We start from the raw sequence: 13,090 nt of genomic DNA, 5'->3' as shown, positions 1-13,090 counted from the left end.
TCTGCATCCAGTTTTGCCCATTCCTTGGAACTCATACTTCCGGCTTCCTTGTGCTGGGGCGCCTTCTGCTGTTTACTGCTTGAAATGCTGTTTTTCTGTTGCCTTCTTCGGGTTGCTTAGTAACACAGTCTTTTTTTTTAAACTCCTTCTACCTAGCTATTCCCAACAGAGTTAGAAAGGAAAAAAACCATTCATTTGCAAATGTGTTTTGCTGGTGTTTGGTGACTCACAGCTGGAGTCCCTTTGTTTAACAAACGACCCTTGTTAAACCCTAATGCCTCTGCTTTCAGGGTACTCAGAAGGGAGAGACCAAAAAACTTGCAGACCTTTGCTTTTAAAAACAATCTCCTCTAGCCTGCCTTACACACAGCTAGCAGGGAAAGAGAGAGAAAAAATCCTACTGGCTTTTGCTTCTAAACCCAAACCTCAGTCTGCCTGCAGATAGCTAGCAGGGAGAGAAATAAAAACCTCACTGGCTTTTGGATTCTATCTTATCTATCTATCCCACGCGCTGCACACCATGTCATAGTATAATTCCCCACTCTGAACCTTAGCATCCAAAAGATGGGGTACCAGCATGAATTCCTCTAAGCTTAATTACCAGCTTAGAACCTGTAGCGCTGCCACCAACCAGGAATTCCAGTGCCTGGTACACTCTGGTCCCCAAAAACCTTGCCCGGGGACCCCCAAGACCCAGACTCTCTGGATCTTAACACAAGGAAAGTAAACCCTTTCCCTCACCATTGCCTCTCCCAGGCTTCCCCTCCCTGGGTTACCCTGGAAAATCACTGTGAGTCAAACTCCTTGAATCTTAAAACAGAGAGGAAAATGCACCTTCCCCCGTCCTTCTCTCTTCCCCTCCAAGATTCTCCCTGAGAGAGACAGTAAACGTAACACAGAGAGAAATTAGCCTCTCTCTCCCCCTTCCCTCCTTTTTCCCCAACAATTCCTTGGTAAATCCAGACTCCGTCCCCTGGGGTCTCACACCAGAATAAAAAAAAACAATCAGATTCTTAAGCAAGAAAAGCTTTTAATTAAAGAAAGAAAGAACGATAAAAATTATCTTTGTGAATTTAAGATGGAATATGTTACAGGGTCTTTCAGCTATAGACACTAGGAATACCCTCCCAGCCTAAGTATACAAGTACAAATTAAAATTCTTTCAGCAAAATACAAATTTGAACTCCTTCCAGCCAAATACACATTTGCAAATAAAGAAAACAAACAAAAGCCTAACTCGCTTTGTCTACCTAGTACTCACTATTCTGAACTTATAAGAGCCTGTATCGGAGAGATTGGAGAGAAACCTGGTTGCACGTCTGGTCCCTCTGAGCCCCCAGAGTGAACAACCACCAAACACTAACAGCACAAACACAAACTTCCCTCCCTCAGGATTTGAAAGTATCCTGTCCCTTGAGTGGTCCTATGGTCAGGTGACAGCCTGGCTCACTGATCTTGTTAACTCTTTACAGGCAAAAGAGTGGTGAAGTACTTCCGTTCTATTAACTCTTACTTATATGTTTATGACACACTGTTGTTAGAAGAAAGACAAAAATTGAAACATTTAACAGAAAGGCAGCATTGTGTATCATCACAGTGAAGGAGTTCACAGTCTCACTTTAGCATAATTTCTACATACCAGACACAGCACAGAGAGCCCACAGCATCGAAGACATGGTGAGTAAGGGGTAATGAGTGCAGGAGTTGATTAATCCTGGAAGCCATCTCGCTGGCGTGGCTCACTTGGGAAGAGGAACTGATTGGTTCAGGGCTGCACTGGGGTTTCTGTGCTTTGGGGAAAGCAGAGAGCTTCAGAGGGACCTCCAGTGAACACTATCCCTACATTTTCCACAGGAGTTAATCCAGGAAGCCATCTCGCTGCCGCGGCTCACCTGGGAAGGGGAACTGATTGGTTCGGGGCTGCACTGAGGTTCTTCTTCGAGTGCTTGCTCATATCCATTCCAATTAGGTGTGCGCTCGCCACGTGCATGTTTGTCGGAAGATTTTTACCCTAGCGACACCCGGCAAGTCGGCTGGGTGCCCCCTGGCATGGCGCTGCTATGGCACCGAATATATACCCGTGCTGACCCGTCCACTCCTCAGTTCCTTCTAACGCCCGTGTCGGTCGTTGGAACAGTGGAGCGCGTCTTGGCTGATCTCCACTTCCCTAGCTATTCACTCGTTCTAGTACTTATTGTGTATATAATGTAGTTTTATAGTTGTAGTTAATACTTTTAATACCCTTTTGTAAATGTAGTTAGTATATATAGTTCAGAGGGTTGGGGATTAGCCCCTTCCCCTCTCCTGGTGCCCAGGCCCATGCCTGGTTCACCGGGTTTCAAACTGAGCTCGGCCTGCCGGCGGCCGATGCCAATGGGAGACCCCCCACAACTCCTGCCTAAAGTGCCTGGGGGAATCCCATCTTGCAGATAAGTGCCGGATTTGCAAGTCATTTAAGCCGCAGACAAAAAAGGAGCGGGACTTTCATCTAAAGCAGCTCCTAATGAAGGCGGCCTTCATTCCTCCGTCTTCGGCACCGAGTGCCGCACAGTCCGCGCTGGGGAGAAGTGCCTCATCGGCACCAGAGAGCGCCGGCACCACGAAGATGTCCCGGCACCGCTCCCTCTCCCCACGTGCTAAAAAGCTCAAAGCTCCTGCGGCTCCAATATCTGCACCGCAGTCTGAGCAGCAGCCAAAACCGAGCTGCCCGGCACCAACAACTGCCGTGGCACCGGCAATCTTGGCACCGTTGATTCCGGCCATGCAAGAGCCGTCGAGTTCGGTGCTTGACAGCTCCCCGGCACACGCCTCTGTAGAGCTTATCGTTCCCACCATGCCAGAGACCTTTTCAACGGCGAGGGAGCTCATTGCCCTAATGGAGCCCACCCTGCCTCAACCCCCAGCGCTGCTGGTGCGGGTTACGTCAACAGGGAAGCTTGTCCTGGTCAGGCCACCTTTCATCGACACCGCAGGCAGGCACCACTCAAGATCAAGGTCTCGCGAGCGCTCCCGATCTCACCACCAGTCCCTATCTAGGCGCCACTCGCAGTCCCAGTACCGATCTCCTTCTCGGTACCGGTCGTACTCACTGCACCACTCAAAATCCCGCTCTCCGGACCGATATTCCAAACGGTGGTCCAGCTCCTGGCACCATTCACGCAGCAGCCACTCTCACCATAGAGCTTCACGATCCCAGTCGACCTCCCGGCACCGCGCTGGTCGCAGGTCCCGGTAAACCTCTCGGCACCGGTACGGCTCCCGGTACCGCTCTCAAGTGCGGCACGACTTACGGTACCCTGCGCACAGGGCTCCTCCTCACATGCTCTCTGCTCCGCCTTGGCCATCACGGCACCCATCTGAGTCTTTGCACGCTGATAGTGCCGCCTACGGGGATTCAGAAACGCATAGCCATGTCCTCCAGGAGGCTCAGGGCACAGAACAAGCGCCTCAGTGGTCCTTCTGGACACCTTGGGCATATCACCAGGCCCAAGGCGAACCCATGGTTCCATCTCGTTCCACCCCGTCGGAACATCGTGCACCTGAGGCCACTGTTAGCTGCCCTCCTCCAGCGGGTACAGACAAATCGGCTCTGGCACCGGACCCTCAGGTGTTCCCAGACCCTGATGCTCCTCAGGAACAGGAGTCACTAAATGACCCAACCGTGCCGGGTCTGTCGTCCTCCTGTTCACCAGACTAGGCCGTAGCCGGTACTTCTTCATCGGGCCCGCCCCCGATTGACCTCCAAGCCCACCGGGACCTTCTCCGGCGAGTCACCTTAAATATCAGTCTCCAGGTGGAGGAGGTCCCGGAGGTGGAAGACCCGGTCATAGACATACTGTCGGCAGATGCGCCAACTCGCATGGCTCTGCCATTCATCCGTTCCATTCAAGCCAAAGCGGACACCATTTGGCAATCTCCGGCATCTGTCCCGCCCACGGCCAGAGGCGTGGAAAGGAAATACATGGTACCCTCTAAAGGGTACGAATACTTCTATACCCATCCTCCTCCATGCTCTCTGGTCGTTCAATCTGTGAATGAGCGAGAGCACCATGGCCAGCAAGCCCCTGCCCCGAAATCGTGGGAGGCTATACGGATGGATCTATTGGGACGAAAAGTCTACTCTGCCGGAGGCTTCCAACTGCGGGTGGCTAACCAACAGGCCCTGCTCAGCAGGTATAATTATAATACCTGGCAATCGGTGGGTAAGTTCGCTGAACTGGTCCCACAGGACTCCTGCCCAGAATTCCAGGCCCTTCTGGAGGAAGGGAAGAAAGTGGCACGGACTTCCCTGCAGGCCTCATTAGGCGCTGCTGATTCGGCTGCCAGAACCATGGCCTCGGGAATTACAATGTGGAGAATATCGTGGCTGCAGGTGTCAGGCCTACCTCCTGAACTGCAACACACTATTCAGGACCTTCCGTTTGATGGACAGGACCTTTTCTCTCAGAAAACGGACCCTAGACTCCAGAGTCTCAAGGATAATCCCGTCGTCATGTGTTCCCTTTGGATGCATACTCCGCAAACCCAACGTAGGTCCTTCCGTACCCAGCCCCAACGCCCTTACCCCCCGCCCAGGCCACGACAAGACTTTAGCAGGAGGCATGTTCGCGGGAACCGCAAACGGCAATTCGGTTCCCAAGGGGGCCAGAATAACGGTCTAGCCAAACCATCAGTGGGACCCAAACTGAACTTTTGAAGGTGCACCAAAGAGCAGAGCACCAGTCCTTCCCCAGGATCCCCTTCAGTTGTCCAACCACCTTTCCTCCTTCCTCCCTGCGTGGACCCAATTAACCTCGGATCGTTGGGTCCTACGCACGGTGGAATTTGGAAATCACCTCCAATTTATTTCGCCCCCACCTTCCCTCCCCGTCCCTCTTCAGGGACCCCTCTCACGAGCAATTCCTCTGGCAAGAGGTTCATACGCTCCTTTCCATCGGAGCTATAGAGGAGGTGCCGGAGGAGTTCAGGGGCAAGGGATTTTACTCCTGATATTTCCTAATCCCCAAGGCAAAAGGAGGTCTCCGACCCATCCTGGACCTACGCGGACTCAACGTCTTTCTGAAGAAGTTGCAGTTCTGCATGGTGTCCCTGGGGACCATCATCCCATCCTTGGATCCCGGAGACTGGTACGCTGCTCTCGACATGAAGGACGCATACTTTCACATCACCATTTACCCTCCGCACAGACGGTACCTACAGTTTATGGTGCACCATCAACATTTTCAATTTGCGGTCCTTCCGTTTGGCCTCTCCACCGCCCCACGCGTGTTTACAAAGTGCGTGGCTGTAGTGGCCGCCTTCCTCCGTCATCAGCAAATACATGTCTTTCCTTACCTAGACGACTGGCTTATTCACGGGACCTCCGAGGCCCAAGTCACCAGGTATGTTGCCATCATCACGGACCTATTCGAGCAGCTGGGCCTGATGATCAATCTAGAGAAGTCTACTCTAGTGCCCACTCAAAGAATAGAATTCATTGGGGCCATTCTAGACTCCAAACTCACAACAGCCTGCCTTCCACTACCCCGGTTTCAGGCGCTAGTTTTGGTCATAGAAAGTCTCCAAACTTTTCCGACAACCTCGGCCTGCACCTGCCTCAGCCTTCTTGGTCACATGGCCGCATGCACTTTTGTAACCAAGCATGCCAAACTACACCTGCGTCCCCTTCAAACCTGGCTCACCTCAGTTTACCACCCAGGCAGGGACACCATAGACATGGTCATCACCGTTCCTCAGAGCGTCTTAGACTCCCTCAACTGGTGGCTAACACCTTCCCTGGTGCAGGAATGCCGTTCCAACCGAGACCGCCCTCAGTATCCCTAACGATGGACGCGTCGTGTCTCGGCTGGGGGTCACACCTGGGCCATCATCGCACGCAAGGCCTCTGGACATCTCAAGAGCTAGCGTTGCACATAAACGTCCGGGAGCTGAGAGCAGTCCGCCTCGCGTGCCAGACGTTCCAACATCATCTGCAGGGCCGTTTTGTTCGTAAGCACTAGAACACCACAACAGCAATGCACTACACAAACAAGCAGGGAGGCACTCTATCCTTCCCCCTTTGTCAGTAGGCAATCCAACTGTGGGAATTTTGTATAGCCCACTCTATAGACCTTATAGCGTCCTTTCTCCCAGGGGTCCGGAACACTCTGGCAGACCATTTCAGCAGATCCTTTCTCTCCCACGAGTGGTCGCTTCGCCCGGACATTGTACATTCCATCTTCCAGAAATGGGGCTTTCCCCACATAGACCTCTTCGCTTCCCGCAACAACAGGAAGTGTCAGAGGTTCTGCTCCTTCCAAGATCTCCCCCCGGGCTCAATATCAGACGACTTCCTAATCTCTTGGACGAACCACCCGCTTTACGCCTTTCCACCCTTCCTGATGGTGCACAGGGTTTTAGTAAAGCTTCGCAGGGACAAGGCTCGACTGATCCTGATCGCCCCTGCGTGGCCCTGGCAACATTGGTACACCACGTTGCTGGACCACTCGATAGCCAACCCGATCCCCCTGCCCCTTCATCAGGATCTGATAACGCAGGACCACGGCAGGCTTCTCCACCCAGACCTACAATCCCTCCATCTCACAGCATGGGTCCTGCATGGTTAACCCAATCGGAATTGCGCTGCTCTACCCAGGTGCAAGAGGTACTCCTGGGTAGCAGAAAACCTTCTAATCGGTCTACTTACTTAGCCAAGTGGAAACGGTTTTCCTGCTGGTGTCAAACGCAGAATGTTGCACCTACAAAGGTTCCCATCCCCACTATTTTGGACTACCTATGGTATCTTAAACAGCAAGGCCTCACTATCTCATCTTTGCGAGTGCACTTGGCGGCTATTTCTACTTTCCACCCCAGAGAAGGTACTCACTCCGTCTTCTCCCACCCTATGATCTCGTGGTTCCTCAAAGGCTTGGAGCGTCTGTACCCCCTAATACGACGCCCCGCCCCTTCCTGGGACCTCAGTTTAGTCCTGACGAGACTTACATCCCCTCCGTTCGAGCCATTGGCAACCTGCTCACTCTTATATTTGTCATGGGAGACAGCCTTCCTTGTAGCCATTACATCGACTAGGAGAGTCTCTGAGCTTCGGGCTCTGATGGTGGACCCACCATACACGGTGTTCCACAAGGACAAGGTGCAGTTACGCCCACATCCAGCGTTCCTCCCTAAAGTAGTCTCGGCCTTTCATCTCAACCAGGACATATTCCTCCCGGTCTTCTTCCCCAAACCGCATACATCTCGTAGGGAGCAGCAGTTACATTCGCTTGACGTCTGTAGGGCGTTCGCCTCCTATATTGACCGAACGAGGCCCTTCCGCAAAACGCCTCAACTCTTTGTTGCAGTGGTGGACCGGATGAAAGGCCAACCCGTCTCTTCTCAGAGGATTTCATCCTGGGTAACGGCGTGCATCCGGACTTGCTACAATCTAGCTCTTGCCTCTCCGGGTCATATTACCACACATTCTACCAGGGCCCAGGCCTCGTCGGCCGCCTTCTTAGCTCAAGTACCCATTCAGGAGATATGTCAAGCAGCTACCTGGTCTTCAGTACACACTTTTACTTCCCATTATGCCCTGATGGAACAATCCAGAGACGGTGCAGCCTTCGGCTTAGCAGTCTTGCATTCTGCAGTATCTCACTCCGACCCCACCGCCTAGGTAAGGCTTGGGATTCACCTAATTGGAATGGATATGAGCAAGCGCTTGAAGACGGTTACTCACCTTTGTAACTGTTGTTCTTCGAGATGTATTGCTCATATCCATTCCAAAGCCCGCCCTCCTTCCCCACCGTTGGAGTAGCCGGCAAGAAGGAACTGAGGATCGGACGGATCAGCAGGGATATATATTCGGTGCCATGGCGGCGCCACGCCACGGGGCGCCCAGCCAAACCGCCGGGTGTTGCTAGGGTAAAAATCTTCCGACGAACGTGCACACGGCGCGCGCACACCTAATTGGAATGGATATGAGCAACACATCTTGAAGAACAACAGTTACAAAGGTGAATAACCGTCTTTTTCTGTGCGTTGGGGAAAGCAGAGAGCTGCCAGGTGACCTGCACTGAACACTATCCCTACATTTTCCACAGGAGTTAATCCTGGAAGATATCTCACTGCTGCGGGTTACCTTGGAAGCAAGGGGAGGGTCTTCTACAGCAATGCGGATTCCGCCCTGGCCTCTATGCAGCTTGCCTGTGTGCAGCAATGGTCCCCCCACCCCTCGCGGCACAGTGGCGCGGACGCGTTAGCCTGACTGGAACAAGGACCACAGTGGCTCTCCCTGTAAATTTGCACAAGCGCGTTGCACATGCTCTGGCAGAAATTTTTGAAGAGATTACCGAGGCCGATTACCGCGATGTGATAGACCACATCAATGGGCTGTTCCACATCTAGGCATACATGCATGCAGCCATAACCCCCCCTCCTCTCCCGAAACATTTCCATCCTGAAAATAAAAGCTGCTTACCGGGAACCCGCTCCTCTGCTTCTTCTTCACCAACAAGTTCCAGCTGCTGCAGCTGGCTAGCTTCCTCCCGGCTTGAGAAGAGCTCCTGGCTGCATGCCTCCTGGGACTCTGGGGTGTCTCCCCCCACCCCAGTACCCTCACTCTCTGTTTCTTCCCCCCCTCCACCTCCCTCTCCTCTCCCTGCTCTGAACTGTCCATCGTGGTCCTCAGATTGGCAGTGGGGTCACCCCCAAGTATCGCGTCCAGCACCTTGTAAAAACAGCAGGTCGTGGGGGCAGCACCTGAGCGGCAGTTTCCCTCGCGGGCTTTGCAATAGGCACTCCGCAGCTCCTTTACTTTAACCCTGCACTGCACCGTGTCCCAGTCATGGCCCCTTTCCATCATGGCCTTTGATATCTGCCCTTAGGTGTCGTAATTCCTACGGCTGGAGCGCAGCTGTGACTGTACAGTTTCCTCCCCCCAAACACTGATGAGGTCCATCAACTCGCCATTGCTCCATGCTGAGGCTCATTTGGAGCGTGGCGGCATGGTCACCTGGAAAGATTCACTGATTGCACTGCACACCTGGCTGAGCAAACAGGAAGGGGATTTTTAAAATTCCCAGGCCATTTAAAGGGCAAGTCACCTGAGGCCAGGGCAGTAGAGTGCGAACTGATGATCAGAGTGGCTGAACAGGTATTCTGGGATACCTCCTAATACCCTGGAGGCCAATTACAGCGCTTTTGGTGGCCACACTTGACGAGCAGCGCTGCAATCGTTATACCCCAAACAGACCAGGTGTATAGCCAGCGCTGCAGCCAGGGAGTTGCAGCACTGGATGTGCCTTGCAGGTGTGGACGGTTACTAAGTTGCAGCCCTGTAAACCCACCACCAGCGCTGCAACGCTCCAGTGTAGCCAAGCCCTCATGTAATACGGTAGACACATTTTTCTAGAAAATGCCATAAATTTAGTGCACCCAGACATTAGTTATTCCCTTAATAGTTATTGATGACTTTGTTTTTAGTGGTGGTTTATGACCTTTCCATTTTATTGTTCTTTTTGAAGTGTATGTGTTTATGTAATTGATGGGTTTGGATAATGTGGTAAGATAGTTTATTTAGAGATACACAGTAATGTCTATATAATTTTGTGGATATGTCTTGCTGTTTGTGCCATCTTCACCAGGTTTCAGTTTTAATGAGAGCCTAGTTTATTAAAAGTTTGGAATGCCAGAGAGTAGAACATTTTCTGAATGTTTTATTTTCTATATGCTGGTTTCTTTTTTTACAATCAGATATTGTTCATTGTTCCTTGACTTTAAAAATGAATGAAGAACCTATTCTTTTTACACGTAGTGACTCAGATGACCGAGAGAAGAAAACAAAAATGATTTCCAAAAAAAAGGGAAGTTCTGGTTCCTCTGGCTCAGAATCTAGCTCAACAGAAGAAAGTTCATCAGACTCTGAATCAGAATCTGACTCTGAAAGTGATGCTGAGTCTAAGAAGCCTAAAAATGCTATTGCCTCCAAGGTAAAATCTACATTATCTCTATTTCTATAAAGCTGTGTTCAGTCATTCATGTATGTGCATTCCCATTTTTTAATGGGCTCTGGGATGTAGAAATTCTCTGAGATTATACTGTGTGGTAAAAACTAATTTTATTTATCCGGATTAAAACTCCTTATATATCTAACAAATATTTGAAAATACTGAAAACTTGGCTGAACCTTCTGTGTGATCCTAGGGCCAGAGTTCAGTCTCAGTTACATCATAAGAACATAAGAATGGCCCTACTGGGTCAGCCCAACGGTCCATCTAGCCCAGTATCTTGTCTTCCGACAGTGGCCAGTGCCAGGTGCCCCAGAGGGAATGAACAGAATAGGTAATACCCAAATGATCCATCCCCTCCCCGCTCCTGCAACGCCTTCTCCACTTCCTCCCCTGAGTGTGCCGTGTCCCTGCTCCTCCCCCTCCCTCCCAGAAAGTCCACAGCGCTGCCAAACAGCTGTTAGGCAGCCAGGCAGTGAGAAGCGCTGGTAGGGAGGGGGAGGAGCGGGGGCGCAGCGCGTGAGGAGGAGGAGGCAAGGAGAGCTTGGCTGCCGGTGGATGCTAAGCACCCACTAATTTTTCTCTGTGGGTGCTCCAGCCCCAGAGCACCCACGGAGTTCGCTCCTATGCTTGTTGCTCATTCCCAGCTTCTGGCAAACAGAGGCTAGGGACACCATTCCTGCCCATCCTGGCTAATAACCTTTAATGGACCTATACTCCATGAATTTATCTAGTTCTTTTTTGGACCCTGTTATGGTCTTGGCCTTCACAACATCCTCTGGCAAAGAGTTCCACAGGTTGACTGTGTGTTGTGTGAAGAAATACTTCCTTTTGTTTGTTTTAAACCTGTTGTCTGTTAATTTCATTTGGTGACCCCTAATTCTTGTGTTATGAGAAGTAGTAAACAACACTTCCTTATCTACTTTCTCTCCACCAGTCATGATTTTGTAGACCTCAATCATATTTCCCCTTAGCCGTCTCTTTTCCAAGCTGGAAAGTTCCAGTCTTATTAATCTCTCCTCAGACAGAAGCCGTTCCATACCCCTAATAATTTTTGTTGCCCTTTTCTGACCCTTTTCCAATTCCAATTAACTACTGATTTCAGTGTAGTTATTTCAGTTTTACAACTGAATTCAGAATCTTGGCCTCTGTTTAGCTGTTGAAGTCACCTTGTGCAAATAAATGTAGGGCTAGATCTTCAGACGTGCATGTAAAAAGTCATATGCACATTTGCACGCCTCTGCGTAAGTGCACAGATACCCCCAGTGAATTCTAGTCAAAGTTTGCATGCACATAGATTCATAGATTCTAGGACTGGAATGGACTTCGAGAGGTCATCGAATCCAGTCCCCCGCCCTCATGGCAGGACCAAATACTGTCTAGACCATCCCTAAGTATTGAGTATTTGCGAAACTAAGAGCTTGTCCACACAGCATGTTTAAGTGCATTAGAGGAGTCTGATTTGTAGTGCTAACGTGCTGCATTCTAAGGGTATGTCTGGTCAGCCTGCAGTGAGCTTCCCAGCCCAGGTTGACAGACTTGGGATACTGGTGCTCGCACTAGCACGCTAAAACTAGCTGTGTAATCAGTGCTTTGATGTTGCGGCTCAGGCTTCAGTTCCGGCTCTGAAGCCCAATTTCATCCCAAGGCTTCAGAACCCAAGCTGCAGCCCGAGCTGCAACTTCAAAGCATTTCATACTGTGGTTAAAATGTGTTTTATTTCATAGGAGGGGGAGTATATAACATATTGTCACTTCAGAATTGGAGAAGACTCCCAAATTCCATGAGATCTCTCATAAGATGCATAAAATCCCAAGCTCTCAAATGTGGCTTTTAAATTGGACTCTGAGAAGTATCAAGGTAGAAAAATGGCACCATCTCACTCAGCAGAGCTGTTGTCTGGGTATGGTCAGTCATAACTGCTTAAATGGGTGTGGGAGAAAGAAGTTACACTACTTTTTTACTCAAGTTAACATTGCAAAGCTGAAATAGTTGTGTGTGTGTGTGTGCTGGATACTGTTCCTTCTTGCATATTTAAACAAATGTTTGAAGGCAGTGATTTTGCAGAGCTATAAATGAGGGCACTGTTCAGCTTGCAGAACCTTTATTATGGATGGCAGCGCATGAGAAGGAAAGAATCAGCTCTCAGATTTTGGCTGAATTTGTAGGTCTGGAAATTAGGAAAGTAATTTTTTTACTTCAAAGCTGATCAAAATCTTATGTTCGAGTCAATGTGGACATAATAAATGTGAAACCCAGGCTGAACCTTGTGGGGGAAGGAGAATAGTGAAAATTTCTGTGAAACACCTTTTCCTATTGGCATCCAAAATGTTGTGTTCATTTCTACCCATGTATATTTTTTATAGTAACTTCCAGAGTAGAGCGATAATTATAAAGTCTCCATTTGAATTTTGATACGTTTATACTAGCGTTAGACATTTAAAAAATCAACCAAGCACCTTTAGTTCAACATTCCTGTTTATTTAAAGACCAGTTAATGTAATCAAAACAGATGTCACCTGACACTATTGATGTGGATATGGAAACAGTGTGACATGTATGCCACAGTATGGATAAATGTGGAGGCCGCAACTTTATTTAAAAGATTATCTGACAAGGCAATGACTCCCCAAACTACCTAGCAGGGCTGATCTAGTCTTGATTTCAACTGTGCATGAGTAGCCTTGGTTTCTACAAACCTGAGCATGGGTCTAAGGGTAGTGCCTCCTCTCCACCCTCAGGCCTGCCCAGGAACCCTGGCTGGAAGCTAGAGTCCCAAAATATTCCCCTCCTCCACACAGGAAGTAGGAGAGATGAGATGAAGGGAGCCCATACACTGCATGAGACATGGAGGCCACACCCTCACTGTGCAGTATTGTGCTCAGGGCCTGTCATAAACAGATACTTAAGGGTTAATGCCTCTTTTACCTGTAAAGAGTTAAGAATTCACCTAGCCTAGCTGACACCTGACCAGAGGAACCATTGGGGGAACAAGATGTTTCAAAAGAAAGGAGGGAAGTTTCCTTTGTTTAGTCAGTTTCAGTTTCAGTTTCAGCTGGAGTGAAAAAGATCAAGGAACCAGCCTCTTATCAGAGTAGTAAGTT

At 49.8% G+C, this 13,090-nt stretch overlaps 1 protein-coding gene across 2 annotated transcripts in view; it reads left to right on the top strand.

Annotated features, from left to right (window-relative positions):
* The window catches only part of AP3B1 (adaptor related protein complex 3 subunit beta 1), a 312,676-nt gene that overhangs the window by 193,841 nt on the left and 105,745 nt on the right, over window positions 1-13,090 (top strand). For both annotated transcript variants that reach the window (XM_030566153.1, XM_030566152.1), the window contains exon 20: window positions 9,794-9,968. In XM_030566153.1, coding sequence (XP_030422013.1) covers window positions 9,794-9,968 — 175 coding nt within the window. The remainder of the gene's footprint in view (window positions 1-9,793; window positions 9,969-13,090) is intronic.

The sequence above is a fragment of the Gopherus evgoodei genome, chromosome 6 (assembly GCF_007399415.2).
Source record: "Gopherus evgoodei ecotype Sinaloan lineage chromosome 6, rGopEvg1_v1.p, whole genome shotgun sequence".
In the NCBI taxonomy this organism is placed as follows: domain Eukaryota; kingdom Metazoa; phylum Chordata; order Testudines; family Testudinidae; genus Gopherus; species Gopherus evgoodei.
This window is presented reverse-complemented; position numbering and strand designations above follow the sequence as displayed.